The 14,849-nt window shown below is 51.0% G+C and overlaps 5 protein-coding genes across 5 annotated transcripts; 2 read left to right on the forward strand and 3 right to left on the reverse strand.

The window, feature by feature from the left end:
- Positions 1-1,937: 1,937 nt before the first annotated feature.
- On the reverse strand, positions 1,938-3,558 carry B0T26DRAFT_741056 (alternative oxidase-domain-containing protein; the record flags this gene model as incomplete). The annotated part of the gene is made up of 4 exons (XM_060443918.1): positions 1,938-2,558; positions 2,616-2,721; positions 2,787-3,049; positions 3,514-3,558. The coding sequence occupies 4 exons, from the start codon at positions 3,556-3,558 to the stop codon at positions 1,938-1,940; spliced, it is 1,035 nt and encodes a 344-aa protein (XP_060296688.1).
- A 1,444-nt stretch (positions 3,559-5,002) lies between these two features.
- Positions 5,003-6,241, forward strand: B0T26DRAFT_751893 (eukaryotic translation initiation factor 3 subunit J; the record flags this gene model as incomplete). Its single annotated transcript, XM_060445446.1, has 4 exons — positions 5,003-5,027; positions 5,302-5,399; positions 5,473-6,167; positions 6,226-6,241. 4 exons carry the CDS (start codon positions 5,003-5,005, stop codon positions 6,239-6,241), a joined length of 834 nt encoding a protein of 277 aa, XP_060296689.1.
- Positions 6,242-7,322: 1,081 nt separating this feature from the next.
- Positions 7,323-9,705, reverse strand: B0T26DRAFT_741058 (mitochondrial distribution and morphology proteins-domain-containing protein; the record flags this gene model as incomplete). The annotated part of the gene is made up of 2 exons (XM_060443919.1): positions 7,323-8,806; positions 8,865-9,705. 2 exons carry the CDS (start codon positions 9,703-9,705, stop codon positions 7,323-7,325), a joined length of 2,325 nt encoding a protein of 774 aa, XP_060296690.1.
- A 473-nt stretch (positions 9,706-10,178) lies between these two features.
- On the forward strand, positions 10,179-11,650 carry B0T26DRAFT_777038 (uncharacterized protein; the record flags this gene model as incomplete). The annotated part of the gene is made up of 9 exons (XM_060446629.1): positions 10,179-10,388; positions 10,472-10,556; positions 10,655-10,658; positions 10,721-10,754; positions 10,808-11,006; positions 11,102-11,151; positions 11,209-11,233; positions 11,282-11,363; positions 11,467-11,650. 9 exons carry the CDS (start codon positions 10,179-10,181, stop codon positions 11,552-11,554), a joined length of 777 nt encoding a protein of 258 aa, XP_060296691.1. The 3' UTR covers positions 11,555-11,650.
- A 225-nt stretch (positions 11,651-11,875) lies between these two features.
- On the reverse strand, positions 11,876-13,285 carry B0T26DRAFT_751896 (uncharacterized protein; the record flags this gene model as incomplete). The annotated part of the gene is made up of 2 exons (XM_060445447.1): positions 11,876-12,947; positions 12,999-13,285. 2 exons carry the CDS (start codon positions 13,283-13,285, stop codon positions 11,876-11,878), a joined length of 1,359 nt encoding a protein of 452 aa, XP_060296692.1.
- Positions 13,286-14,849: the final 1,564 nt, after the last annotated feature.

A 14,849-nucleotide genomic window follows, 5' to 3' on the forward strand; every position in this document is an offset into this window, starting at 1 on the left:
AGGGCTGCGCCTGGATCGTTTGGCCGTCGCTTTGGCGGGGCGTTGGGTATATTGGGTAGAGCGGGACACAGTCCTCCCTTGGGGGGTCGGCTTCTCTCGTGGTTGTAAGGCTGCCTATGTATCGTATCGTGCGCCTGCCCTGCCAGTTCTTGGGTTCTGGGAAATCCGACCGTAGCAAGGGAAATCACCACAGTTGAGGCTAATAAGGCGCAACAGGATGAAGGCGCCCGTCAGCACTTGGTCCAGAATACCGACAGCCGGAATGGGCTCTAGTTGTTTGGCGACAACAGGAACAAGGCAACGGCGCGGGCAATTGTCGACCGGCGGGGGGCGGAGCCTAAATGCGAGGTTGCCTATCTGAGGTGAATCGGGCCCAGTCAAGCAGCCAAGCGACGGGATTCGTACCAGATGGAAGCCGAAACTGTCGTACTTGAGATAGTAGGATGGTTGGATCCCTAGGTAAGGTAGTTTGTATTTCCCTTTCCAATCGAGGGGGGATGGGGCAGTTGGGCGCTTTGGGAATGCTTGGGGACCCGGAGTCAGTAAAGAGCGCCGGTTTGGGAACGCGCGCTGTGTCGAAACCAGGGGCCTAAGATTTGAAATTGCGCTCCAATCATCCTTGGTAAGGCCACACAGCCCTCCAGACCAAAAAGCCTTGGCGGCGACAGCTTTCCGAGTGTTAGTGGGAGTCATCCTCACACTGTGCACGAGGAAGTCGAACGGCACAGAGCTTAAGGATCGAGTACGGCCACAGTGCCCCGGTTTGGTAGCACTTGGGCATGCAGGCGTCCAGTCCGTGTTCAGGTTGTTGGTACGGAGTATGTAACATACCTACGGAATACTCGTAGATTGTGCAATTCCCAGAAGAAGTGCTCGGTGACAAGGTTGGAACATTCCCGTAACTCCTTCACCTTCCCGTTGCAAGTTTTCTCTACATGTTTTCGTAAAATGCCGTTTATTTACCTAGGCAAAGTTGGCAAGGTAGCTTAATGCCTGTGCTGTTGTCATAGAAGTCGAAATGCTCTAACCAATTTTACCCAGGAACTAAAGGAACCATGCGAACCAAACGGTTGTGGTTGACTCCACCCGGTACCGCTATTGTTTTCGAGGCCTTGGTTTTCCACACTATGCTCGGGCAACATCACATTGAACACGACCTTGCCCGAATCGACATCTGTTCGTCTACTCTGCCTTGGGAAACGGATAGTTGCTATTTTAAGCTGGCAAATTTACGTACGGAGTATCAGCAGTCCACCACGGTATCTTAGATTCACGCGGGTGTAGATACGTAGTATGGTAATTATTTTCTGTATAAATCATGTCTTCTCCTCTGCAGTCATTATGACGCCGTCTTGGGCAGTGAAACAAAATAATGCAGCCTGCGTGGAGTGATGAACATTACCATCCCTACACGTAAAAGCGTGCGGTATTAGACGCTGCCAGCTTCGGTTTTGGCCGAAAATGGGGCGTAGCTAGGTAAGTACGTGTGTACTTGAAAATTCATGGGTAATCAAGAGCCCACAAGTTCCATTATCCTGCAAAAATGGCCACACTTGATGAAAAGAATAAGAATATCAAAAGAACTACGAACAGGACAAAAAGGAACAAAAATAGGGTAAAATCAGAATCATAGGCGTTTGCAAAATGTAGCCTCCCTATCTCACTTTAGCTGTTGTGTTGACTAGAGCACTCAGCTCGAAGCACATTCTATACACAGCAACACCGTGCTGCTCTATGAAGAGAAGAATATTTCTACTTATCTACATGCACCCCGCTATCTATCTAGATGGAGTTAACACTACCCAAGACACGAAGACAGACGCTCAACAGAAACAATATGTCATAGAACTCTCCGAAGCAGCTCCTTACCTACTTACTCGGCGAAAATACCCGGATTCGACGACCACAGTCCAACTGTATCCCACCTTATTCGTGGTTCAACCTATAACGTCCTCGCGCTCGTATCCTGTAGGTTTCAGGGCTGGGTTCGGTTGGTTGTGGCCAGTGTCTGTCTTATAGTCACTGACAAATGGATTAGGATCCTCTTTCTGATTGAGGTTACTCAATGTGTGGTTGACTCCGCGATGGACTGCCTCGTCCGCTCGAATGTAGAGTATCAGATCCCTCATGGTACGCTTCCCCTCGGGCATTCTCCAGTACGAAATTGCGAGCTCTGGGATTTTGAAGCCCGGATCCGACCATTTCGGCAGGTCGTCCTGTTCGATTTCATGGATACAGCGAGTGTACGTGTGGACGGCTTCCTCCTCGAGGTAGCCGACAAAGCGGTGAGTTATCTTGGGTGAGATCAAGTAGCTGATGAACATGGCGTTGAAAAATACGCCCTGCGCCCCAAGTATCATCGTTTTCATGAATAGTCCCGGCTCACACATCTTCATGAACGTTAGGAGGTGCATGCGCTCATTATACGATTCTTCAAGCAGCGTCTCGATCCATCCATTGTCCCGCTTGAGACGCCGCAAGCTGTTGAGATGCCGGAGCATGCCAGCGACCATGCCAGGAACTCCAGCGATGGATTCCAAGAATATGAAGCGGACCAGCTAGCAGTTCAGGGTCAGCACGTACAGCAAGGACGGTTAGCCAATTCGAGCACGTACCCACTGGGCTTCGGTAAGGGGTTTGTGGGCAGCCAGCGCAGTAGTGGGGTTTTTCTTGTCGACCTGCTGCTCTGGTCTGATTCCGGTGGCAATATCTGTGCCCCATCTGCAGTATCCCAAGTCAACCAACTTCACATATCCGCGACGTTCCGCCCCTGAGATTGTCCGTACCGACATAGTCGAACCAACTTCCACGCGAGCCAGTCTCCCACCGTCTTTGGCTCACGATGCTCAGGAACAACCGAAAGCATTTCTTGCTCGGTCCACCCATGGTGAGCCCATGCTGGTGGTGTCTTGCGAATGTATGCTGTCTCTTTGGCGGGAAAGAAATCACGGAGCGGAGTCACCCTTGTCGTAGAGAAGTCTTTCGAAGGCTGGCCCTGTCGAGTTTCGCAGGCAGCGAAGGCAAGTCTGGCCGGATATCCAAGCTGGGCCTGGCACAGGGGTGCAATGACTCGGCCGAGACGTGCTTTCGGTGAGCAGAGCTTGTTGTTGACCTTGACGAAGCTCATTGAGACGATTGGGGTATGAGCTGTGTTGGTATATATGTGCCTATCAGAGCTTTCTCCTATTTGAATCGTAGAATGGGTGGGCGAAGCAACAGTTCAGGAGGTCTAAGAGGATGGGCCGGGACGTATTATATCGAAGGGAAATCGGAACAAGAAAGGGAAGCCCCAAAGCCAGGGTGAGCTTTGCAAGGCCGGGTTCGCCCGCCAGGCCACTAGCAAGACATGAGAAGGCGGCACAGTTGGTCAGTGTTGGCGGCGGGAGTCGCCTGGCTGACCGGGGAGTTCAGCCTTGTGTAGGTCTTGCTAATGAAGGAAATGGCTACGAGAGGCTAGAGCAACTGCGGGAAGGGAATTGACGGGCAACTGGGCGATTAGTTGGACATTATCACCGGGATCTTTCGGGTGAGAACAATGGCTTCTGCTTCCGCTGGCATTTTGGAGGGGCTGAGGCGGTGTTCGAGGATTTTGCAGCCAGCCATGTCATTCCCGGTTTTCTCCGTAACCGATGCTCAAAGAAGGATACGAGGTCAAGCAATTATTGATTGGAAAAAGACACACCGATTTTTATTGAAGGCTAGGCGATTGGTGCCCTTTTCTCACAATACTTTTATACCTCTACCTATTCTGTATAACAAAGGCAGTATTGCGTATCGGCAAGGAATAAGCATTGCTCACTAGCTTGTGCCTAATATTCTGTCAACCACTCGAGAGCTTCTGGAGGAACGAAAGCTCGTTCATTCGAAGAACCCGTGCAAGGTGCTGGCTTGCTCGAGTCGCCTAGCAGTTAGTAGCTGCTAAAGTGCGGGGGCAAAGGAATTACTCAATGGGCAATCCGTGGAAATTTTACATAGAATCCAAGCATGTATTATTCACTTGCTTCGGAGCCAGACCCGTGTTGAAAAGACGGGAGTCGTTCTGGCACGGCCCGAAAAAGAAATCAACTGGGTGAACCGGGTGAGTTGTATTCGTATGGACTCCGTATGTTTTGACCTACCGTATTTTCTCCCTTACTCCTTACATACACACGCATACAGGGCCCTTGTAACATTGCTGTGACGTCAATCTTGACGTTGGAGGGGTTCAAGCTTTATGCTTTGCCCGATCTACGGACACTAAGGAGATGTCTTAGTTCAAACGACGGTGGACTGAAGGCAAGAAGGTCGCAAGTGAATATAACGAAGGTACTTGGATACCTAGGCAGCATATTTTGCATTGATGACTCATGCCTCTACGGACCTCAATGTTTGTATTTGTGTACTTACGCTTGTACTGTACAATACATACTGTACATACGCCGTACTAAACAAGAGTGGGTGGATTGGAAGGGGTTCAAGGCTCTTTGGGTACGGAGTACGAATACCTTGGTACCTACAGTACAGGCGTAAGTACACAAATACAAACATTGAGGTCCGTAGAGGCATGAGTCTAGGGCTGTTGCGCTGTCTTATTATATGGATACAAAATACTAAGCATAAGTCCCGATCCCTTGGTTGATTGAAGTCACCATGGGATGGGCTTTCGTGGGCATCGAATCACGCCGCCAGAGAGACAAAGGCAGAAGGTAATTTTTCCGGTGTACGGAATAGTAATTGTGGCTATATCATGTTGGCGCCAAATGCGGCACACAATCAGAAGGCGCGAGAACATAAAGTTGCGGCGTTATCGCACCTGTTCCCCCCACCTAAATTAGTCGAACAAGAAAATGGAACACACCACGTCCTTTTTCCCAACCCAACCTCGAAACCTGATCAACCTTTCCCACCTCCACAGAAATTAGACCCGAAAAAGCGCTCTCGAATTCACATAGCCGAGTTTCTCTTCATTTATTCTCACCTCGAAAACCAAAAGCTCTTTGGAGCTGCGCGTACCCTTGCAGCGATGCCTGGACCGAGTAAACGGTGGGGTAAGTCACCAGGATGATTTTGCTTTGTGCGCAACCCCGCGAAAAGCCACGTCTCGCCAATGCGCGGGCTTGCGCCTGTCAATGCCACTCCCACTTGGTGTTCTTCTCCCGTAACTGACAGGGCCCGATCGCGACGGCAATGGCAACTGGGCGCAAAGTGGGCAGCTTCCTGGCCGTGATCTGCGACGCTGGCCCATGGCGAGCGTGGCGCTAATACTAGCAGCGTCTGTATCTGATTGACCATTGCGCTAACCACACTTCACGCTCATCACAGAGGAGGAGGAAGACTCCTCCAGCTCCGCTCCGGATTCTCCCCCTACCGCCCCAGCACGGCGCGGGAAATTCGATGACGAGGAGGCCGAGGACAGCGATGTATGTCTCTATTTGCACACGAGTTGATGATATGGAATGCTCTGCCTTGTGACTGACAGCCCCTTTATCACAGGTTCTAGAATCCTGGGACGCTGCCGAGGACTCCGAGGTCGAGCGTGAGAAAGTCAAGAAGGCTGAGGAGGCGAAGGCGAAGGCCGAAGCTGAAGCTGCTGCGAACAAGAAGTCTAAGGCTCAGCGCATTGCCGAGCGCCAAGCTGAGCGACTTCGTATACTCGCCCAAGCCGATGATGATTCGAGCGACGAAGAGGAGACCGAGGCCCAAAAGCGTGAGCGACTGCGTTCCACTGAAAAGGAGTCTGATCTTCGTCATGCCGAGGACCTCTTTGGCGCAATCGGAATCAGCAATCGCAAGGCCACGACCGCTGGTAGCGCTGTCGTGATTGACGCAAACGACCCAAATACTACTGTGGACTTGGCTTCGCTGCCACTCTTCAAGCCTTCCAGCAAGACACAATTCGAACAATTGCGTAGCACCCTCGTCCCGATTCTGCTCGACAGCTCCAAGAAGCCCCAATACGTCCTTTTCCTACAGGAATTTACCAAGCAACTCGCCAAGGACCTTCCTAGCGACCAGATCAAGAAAATCGCGAGCACTCTGACGACACTCAGCAACGAGAAGATGAAGGAAGAGAAGGCTGCTGAGAAGGGCGGGAAGAAGTCCAAGGCAGCCAAGACGAAGACTACCCTTGTCGGTGTAAGCCGTGCACCCGCCGCGGACGTGAATTCGTATGAAGATACGTTTGCAGAGTAAGTGAAGGATAATGCTCGTAGTAAATTTTTGTTCGGCGCTGACACGGGCTTTTAGTGATGACTTCATGTGAAGGGTTTCTTACTCAAGAGTTCTGAACAAATCTCGCACTTGATACGCCGCGTCGGCTTTCCTCTCCACAGAAGAAAGCCTTACCATTGGTGTCACTTGGTGAAGACCCCCAAAAACGATAGACCAGTGTTGTGAGCATTACTATCAAACACCCATAACTCAACCCAACCGCCCCACTATATGCACATTTTCAATCTTGGCACGTCAAGATTTGGAACGCGTGGAGCTCGTATCTTTGGGGAATCGGTGACTAGACGTTGGAGATTTGGGGTTTGCAATGGCTGGAGCGTGGTACTGGGGAAAGCAGAACGAGTGCAGGAGGCTTTCTATTTTCACGGGCGCAACTATTTATGGGACAAGGCATGGTTGGTCTCCACAGATCTAGAATCCGTATCATGTAAGAGGTCCGGCCTTCTTCCCGGAAATGTGTTCGTGGGTAGTTGCTCGTGATAAGGGAAACATCTAAATTGTGTCTTTATAGAGAAATAGAGTTAGATGGTGGACATGACCCGCGCCAGCACGGTTGACTTCATCCAACTGGCGGAAGTCACTGTGAAAGTGTCAACGAGAACTGTGTCACAATAGGTACTGAATTACTAACCCGTGGACATACTTTCATAGGACATTGGTGCCATGCCATGGCACTTGTAGGAATGCGAAGTCTTTCCTTATCTGTAGACTTATTCACAGCTTTCAACATGCCTAGAGAAGGCTGCCAACATATGGGAGACATTAACGATGAATGACCTTGCTGAGGCACTAATTCTCATCGCCTTCGGCATGACGCTCAATACCTTACTCGCCGGTTGCCATTCCTTCGTATAGATTTCCGTAACTGTATTGCTATTATCAGTATATACAGTAATGGGACCAAACCATTTGTCCACCATGTTATAATCGACAGCATGAGAAAACAAAGTCTGCCAAGACCCAAACCACCTCAACGCCGTGTAAAAGAAAACCATGCTCCCGTACCCACCGCCATGTTTAGCTTCCTCTGCCAGTTCTTTTTAGGGTCTTGTACAAAATACTAGAGGTGAGAGAGTTACAAGTAATGTCAAACAGGCAGATAAACACCACTCCTACATCAAGTCCCCGGCCACACCCGCAAGAAGTGCATGGACCACAAGACTCACAGTCCATAGGCCAACGCGCTTGAAACGTCGGACACGGCTCTGCTGATCTTCAACGTTTCGAGCGAAGGCAGAGTATACTTCGGCGCTCGTGTCGTCCAAGAGGCCGCAGTCCCACACAGTCCAGGATCCATCAAAATCTGTTGCACGCTTGACGATGCGACAGTTGATGGGGATATAGGTGCGTTTTGCGTTTATGTATGCAACGATGGGTCGCACAAGAGCTTGGTTCACGTAGCTGATGTGCGGGTTATTGAACAGAGGTACCGCAGCCCGTACATCATTCAGGTGAATGCGTAGGTCCATGACCAAGTAGGACTGCGCTTCTTCTACGGGAGAAGATATGTTGGACAGGATGGTAGCCGGACCGCCAAGGATCGAGGTTGGTGATGAAGAGGAGGCTGGCGGTAACTCGTCCGAGGCAGTCGCAAAGCCACCCGCATATGACAATGTTGGATTGGTATTCTCAAAATTGTCGCCTTTGCGTTCTCGATAGCGGTCGCTGTTATTGTCTAGAATTTTGAGGTAGCGGTTGCTCGTCACAGCTTCTTCCATTTTATCATAGAATTCGGCAACAACCTTGCCGATACCTTCTTCCGGGTCGGCGGGAAACATAACATCGGCAACGATGTCGACATTGCCCTCGTATATCCACCCAAAAGGCCCATCTACCCCACGGTTTAGATGGTCGATCTTGAGCCCATCTATGCGTAACCTAGAGAATTTTTTCCACGCAGATGGGGTAGTAAGCTCTTCATGCCGCCTATCATCCGACGCCGAGACGCCATGGATTTGTCGAGGATGAACGGTAAAGAGAGAACCATCGAAAGAACCCGACATGTGTGATGCCGATAGAAAGTCATAGAATAGCCATTGCTTCCGGAGCTGAGGAAGTTCGCAAGAGAAGATGGAGACGGAAAATGGTCGGAAACCACCAGGCTGATAGATGGTCACCAACAAGTCCTCCAACTTCAAATAATCCAGTTCGAAGTCTCCCGGGCTATGATCATGCCGATAGGAAAGGGGATCCTGTCCATCAGCGGACCAGTGAACTGCTGTTCTGTCGACCACCCCACGGACACCTTTAACTTCGACGTCTTTCAAGAGGCCCTTTCCATTCCACCACTTGATAAATGACAGGGTGACGTTGACTGTATCAATGGTCACGTCAAACTGTGTATAGTTACCGTCGTCTTCTTCTACTTGAACAGCCTCTTGGTCAGCTTGTCGCGCGGCTGCAGCTGCAGCCTCTGCTGCTGCATTAGATGAACCCTTCTGCACGGAGGACCTGACTCGGCCTGGCCTCCGAGAGACAAACACATTCCGGAATGTAATCACACCGTCCTTCCATTTCGGGACAATGGCCGATTCGAAGACGACGGTAAGGCCTGCTGACTGAGTTAGGTAGTCTCCGATCCACCTGGCCAGTGTTTCTAGGATACCCGGGTTAGCGATTCGGTATCTCGCTGGTAGCAGGCAGCCAAAGCTCACCTTGTGCCAACACAGTGTTGATAAATAATATTATAAGGGAGAAAAAGGTGGTGGTTCCGACCAAGACCCAGACCAAATGTCCAAACAAGAACCAAGACACAAACGCCCCCCACTCATCCGCATTCCACGGGCGCATGCTTCTAATCGAAAACCATTTGAAGCGCACTCTAAGGCGTTCGCGGAAGCCATTGGCAGCCCCAAGCAACTCTTCCTTAGTAGGCCGGTGCGGCATCTTGGGAAGATGCAGATACTTGGACATAGAGTTGGCGAGTGACTCGATGTCAGAGACATGATCCTCACGCGCCTTATCGGCCGTAGGTTGCTTAGGTTCAAGATTCTGCTGGGAAATAGGGGCTTCATTCTTATCGCCATCGGGCTTCCCACGCGAGCTGCTGGCTCTCACGCTGATGACACGATGAGGGCGGCCTCGTCCCCCACTTCGGCCGAGCCAGGCTTGCTTTGCCAGATGACTGATTGTAGCCTTCTGTACAGTATTCACCGAAATGGCGGAATCAGCGGCTGCAGTGCACGCCGTCATGACTGAACCTGTCGAGGATGGACTGGATGTAAAGCCAATGAGGAGCAGCCCTCCCGAAGTACAGCTCCTCCGTACATTGTTTGGCGCTCTTCCCAACGGATATGCTCTCGAAATCCACGGCAACCAGTGGGCAGACCGAGCAGACTGGGTATGCTGCGGCGTAAATTGTGTTTGGTCGAGCACTCGACGGGCCGGCGGTTGCTGGCGTCCGGGGAGTCGTCGCGTTGCTAGGATAGTCACGGAGTCGCGAATCGACGCCCAGAAATGGCGGCCTAGATGGGTGGTAGTGGCGCTAGTAGACATTGTCGACAAACATGCTGAAGCATGCTACAGCATATGGAGCTCAGCGGAACCAAAGCTCGGCCAGGGGGTCGTGATGTGACCGCTCGTTGGAGGTCGCCCGTGTGTCGACGGCTTTGCGGAAAAGGGCCGCTGCGTCCGCGCCCCCAGGAAAATAAAAATGGCAGTACCTGCTTGTCTTTCGTCCATGACGCTACCAGTACCCACGACCAAGCATTTTTGCATGGATCCTAATGCCGGCCCCACCACCGTTAAAGCTAGCCCCATTTAATAAGCCAGCGATAAGGATATGGGTCCACGATTTTCGAATTTCGAACCCCTCAACCACCAAAATCGAGGCCCGTCCTGAAACTAAGGGAACGACACAGCTGAAGACAAATTGGACGGTAAAATATTGAGCCTGGTATTCACTTATTTGTCCCCCTAGAATCTGATGCCGTTGCTCAGCTCCCCCTGTATCCCACCAACTTCGAGAGATGCCTGTACCCACAGCCCTACTGAAACCGCCCGCGGCGCCCAAGTCCGTTCCGCTCCCCGGTCTCGACCAGGATGACGAACTTCTTCTCGACGTGGAAGACAGCAGCCTTCCAGAGCCTGATGCTGCCGCGGCCCCCGATGCGCCCGAGGATACAGATATGACTGTAGATGAGGAGGGCAGGCCGCGATTTGTCCCCGGAAAGGACGTGGTGCGTTAATGCTCTCAATTTGGATGGCGATGGGCTTGGTGGACTCTGATGACTGGCTGCTAATACTACGCCGCGTTGCCCAGGATCCGATTCGCCGCGCCGAGACGAGAAAGGTTACAATTCCGCCAAACCGCATGTCTGCTCTAAAAAGCAACTGGACTAAGGTAAGTCTTCTTGCGCACGTTTGATCGCCCTTCTTACGCCGCATTATTTTACTATACCCGAGCTATCCTAGGTCCTCACGCTAACGTTGGCTTAGATGTAAGATTTGTATCGGTTGCTGATTACTGACGAAATTCTCTAATCGATCTAACCGACATCGATAATCTTAGATATCCTCCTCTCGTGGACCATTGCAAACTCCAGGTAAGGATCCCAAATGGTATCTTGAGCGGCTAGGAAGTTAATTCGAGTGTCAGGTCCGCATGAACACGAAAGAGAAACGCGTAGAGCTTCGATCGAGCAAATTCACCCAAAGCGCGGAGGCTTTGCAGATGGGAGCGGACTTTGTTTCCGCTTTTGCCATGGGGTTTGACATCGATGATGCGATTGCTCTGCTCCGCCTTGATTCACTCTATATACAATCCTTCGACATCAAGGATGTTCGACAGACTCTTGGTAAGCAAGGAGCTCAATGGCATCCTAGTATACATTAATTGCATCTATGCTGGGCTTTGATCTATATTGAGGGCGTGCGCTGATAATGCTTCCAGGCCCTGACGCGCTGGGACGAGCCATAGGCAGAATTGCTGGAAAGGACGGGGTATGTAACCAAATGAACTCTTGAAGTAAAGCATGGTACTAATTCAATGACTTCTAGAAAACCAAATTTGCTATCGAGAATGGTAAGAAAGCTTAGAGGGCCATCGACGACTAAAAGCTAACAACCACAGCAACGAAAACGCGGATTGTCCTTGCTGGGTCGAGGATACATATCCTTGGGGCTTTTGAAAACATCGGAATGGCCCGCGAGAGGTACGTGAATTTTGAGCATGAAATTCAATCCCATAGGTCTGGCCAGCGGGCTTGAAGGCTCTGATGTTCTGGAAGGTGGACATATCGGCTAACTTTCGCTCAGCATTGTCTCATTGGTGTTGGGAGCTCAGCCCGGAAAGGTTTATAACAGCCTGAGGATAATTGCTTCTCGGATGAAGGAAAGGTTTTGATCATGTCCTCTGGGTCGAGTGGTAGATTGGTAGCATGGCAACTAGGACAGGCGTTAAGGAGCTATTCTCATCGATTGGGGTATTTTGACACGAGGCAATGACCTAGAGCTATCGCTTGTGAAGAAATCGTTGATATGGACTACAGTCAACACCACTGCATTTAGGGGAATGAACTGAAAAGCTGGCTCGGGCGAATCCTGTGCACGGATTTTTTAGTTGTCATGGGGGAAATGACTGGGTATCATTATCCAACGGGCCATTTGCCAAAGAAAGGCCTCGCCCCTTGCGCAAAATACCTGCTTGACTCCAACGATCCATGACCTACTTCAAATGGACTTCTAATTGGTTCGTCTCGTCTGGATCGATATCGGCAGAGACAACCAGAGAATCCTTATCCAAGCTCTCACCATCGAAGTAGATGGCGATGTCCTGCTCCGGGCCAACCCCTCGGTTTTTGCGAAAAGCCGTCACGAGTGAGCCCACTGTTGTGTCACTATGAACACTCATCTTGAGTGGTTCATGTGTTTTCGCTTTGAGGACGACTTTGATACCCTTTTGCTTCTCCCGAGTAGACGATGCTTCATCCGGTCCGATGTCAAACTTGAATGGGTCTTCGTCCACAGTGCCCAGCTTCAAGCCCCTTTCGCGTTCTCTCTTCTCCTGGTATTCGGTATAGGTCTCTTCGGTCCATACTTCCAAGTGGAGGAGAAGAGTTTTAGAACCTCCCGAGGTCGTATAACCTTCGCCCACGCTACCTATCAGCTTTCCGTGGGCATCCACCTGTGCACCCAGGGAAGCGGCAGTGCTGTGCTGGTATATCTTGTTTCCCTTCCATGTCAAGACAAGCTTGTCTGCCACGTCAGGGGGAACTTCCAAGTTCGCGCCGTTCCTTTGGGTTTCAATCCAAGTACCCAAGACCAACTTCATGTCCTGATGAAGCTTTCGTCTCACTATGAGTGGTTTTGTATCGGGGATCCTGGACGATAGTATGACGTATATAGTGGCTTCGGGAGTTTTCCGTGTCAGTTCCCGGGCTTTCGCCTCCCATCCGGCTATCTCTGGCTCTTCTTCGGATTCTGTTTTGAAATTTCCACGATCACCAAGCATCTCATCGAGTGAGCTGTGTCTCACGGATCGACTGCTTTTCGGGGATAGCTTCTTCGGCTTGACCTCCAGCTCTGCGGGGCCGCCGTCGTCATCGTTAAGGAACACAATCGAGGGTTTTGAAGACGTAGCCGAGGTGGACTTCCGCGGGGTGAGCTGCTTGTTAGGTTTGATGATCTCCTTGCCTTTGCCCTTGATGCCCAGGATTGGGTCATCGTCAGATTCCCCTAAAGTTAGGGTCTGTTTGGCTCGCGCTGTAGACTCTTCGGTGGAAAATGGGGTGTGCTCCCTTTTCCCGATTAATATTGCAATAAATCATCCGTAGGGACCAGAGACTCACCTGTTTTGGCGTTTCACGCTCTCGGGCGACACCTTTCTGCGCTTACGATGGTGATTATCGGGAGGCGACACTCGTATCCTGGCATCTTGATCCGAGTCGCTCTCCTCGTGAATACTAGTGGAAAAGAAATCCTTGGACCGACTCCAGAATTCAAGATCACTATCGCCTGCTGCGGAAGGTGCATCGGTCGTAGGGTTGGCTGGCGTCTGTCGCGAGGCGGCACGTTTGAAGGGCAAAGGCTTCTTTTTTTTCGGCTGCTCTGCCAGCTCCGGCAGCGAGGATGACATGAAGGGCAGCCAGAATTGCACAACTGGCAGAGCTCGGGTGATGAGGAGGTGGCGCAATGTTTCAATTAATTAGGGACTAGGCGGCGGCGGCGGCGCGAGCTGATGAAGAAGGTAGATGCGGTGTCTTCGTATGTTGATTCAGTGCGTGCATGAAATAGTTGCTAGGGCAACTTGCCGCGAAACATCGTTCTGCTTAAACTGCTGGTTTTAGTGAGGAGTGGATAGGATGGTCCGTTAATTCAAGTGTCAGCGACGTATTCAGTTGAGGTTCTGATGGATTCGCTTTGGCTGTGAACGACTTGGACGTGAAATGCACCTAGCGCGGGGGGGACTGTTCAAGTTCGGGCAGTCCAACCGGGCTCACGGTGCTCAAGTTCCCCACTCAATGTACCGTGCTTGAAGTGCATTTCCTACAGTAAATTCCGAAGTCTATATATACAGTACTTGCATAACGTACTGGAGCGTGAAGATTGTAACTAGACGGGCATCAACCTGGAACATAAATCTGTAATTATGTCCTTCACCTCAAAGGCTACCTAGGTTAGCTCGTAGAAATTTGCAACCGCTATGCACGCATTTCTACATTGCAAGACATGCACTCGAATATAATACCTCCCTTCCGCCTAGTGTATCGAGGTTAGGTAAAATAAGCTACCTGACCAGAGGAAGGGTCAGCTGAACGGATGCCTCCGGCGGCGGGCTGTCCTCGCTTCGCTTGAGGGAATGGGTGACTGGGCCATTTTACTAAGAAATTAGTAAGGACAACCCCGCTTTGTGCCATAACTCGTAGCCGAAGGTTGACTCAACTGTATCAAAAGTAAACGACACGGGGGAGTCATCACAACGTACACAGCATGGTGTTGCTATCTAGGCTACACCCGGAGCCAACACCTCGCCGGCGTCAATACGCCGCTGGTAATCCGCCGCATGCAAGGTACCTGTAACGTTATTCTTAACCTGGATTTGGTCTAGGGCAAAGGAACGTCAAACATCAAGCCCTATAGACTAGTAACGCGTGAGACAGCCATATAAAAAGAGAAATCCCGCAAGGACTGGAAGATCGGCACCGAATTTCTCGGAATAGCCTCATCGTTAGGGAAGCAAGCCGGGCCGTCATGCTTGTCCATTTTGACAAGCAGGACAAGGGAGCCTCGCGGCGAGGGTCTTCCACGTCGGCAGCTCAAGCGATATCATGAAACTTCGAAAGTAAGGACTCTGCCCAGCTGAACTTCGGGACAACGGATTTATAGCTATTCTAGCCCCTCAATACCAAAACAAATTCTCGTGATAATTCGATATTTCGATGTTTATGGTCTAATTGTTGGATTTCTAGGGGGCAAGCCCCCTAGGAGCCCTAGTGCCTGCGGCGCTCTTGGCCTGCGGCGCTGTGGCTGCGGCGCACTCCTGCAGCTTATAAAGCGTTCCGTCCTACTCCCAGATCCCAATCAGGAATCCACCCCAAAGCGGCCCTTTCTTCGACGGCTGCACGACACAGCAAAGCGGCATTTGACGGCTTAACACGTCCGAGGATTGTCTGATCGACTAGTCTTCTATTTTGACACGG

This window comes from Lasiosphaeria miniovina, assembly GCF_030549165.1.
Source record: "Lasiosphaeria miniovina strain SMH2392-1A chromosome Unknown B0T26scaffold_4, whole genome shotgun sequence".
Taxonomy (NCBI): Eukaryota; Fungi; Ascomycota; class Sordariomycetes; order Sordariales; family Lasiosphaeriaceae; genus Lasiosphaeria; species Lasiosphaeria miniovina.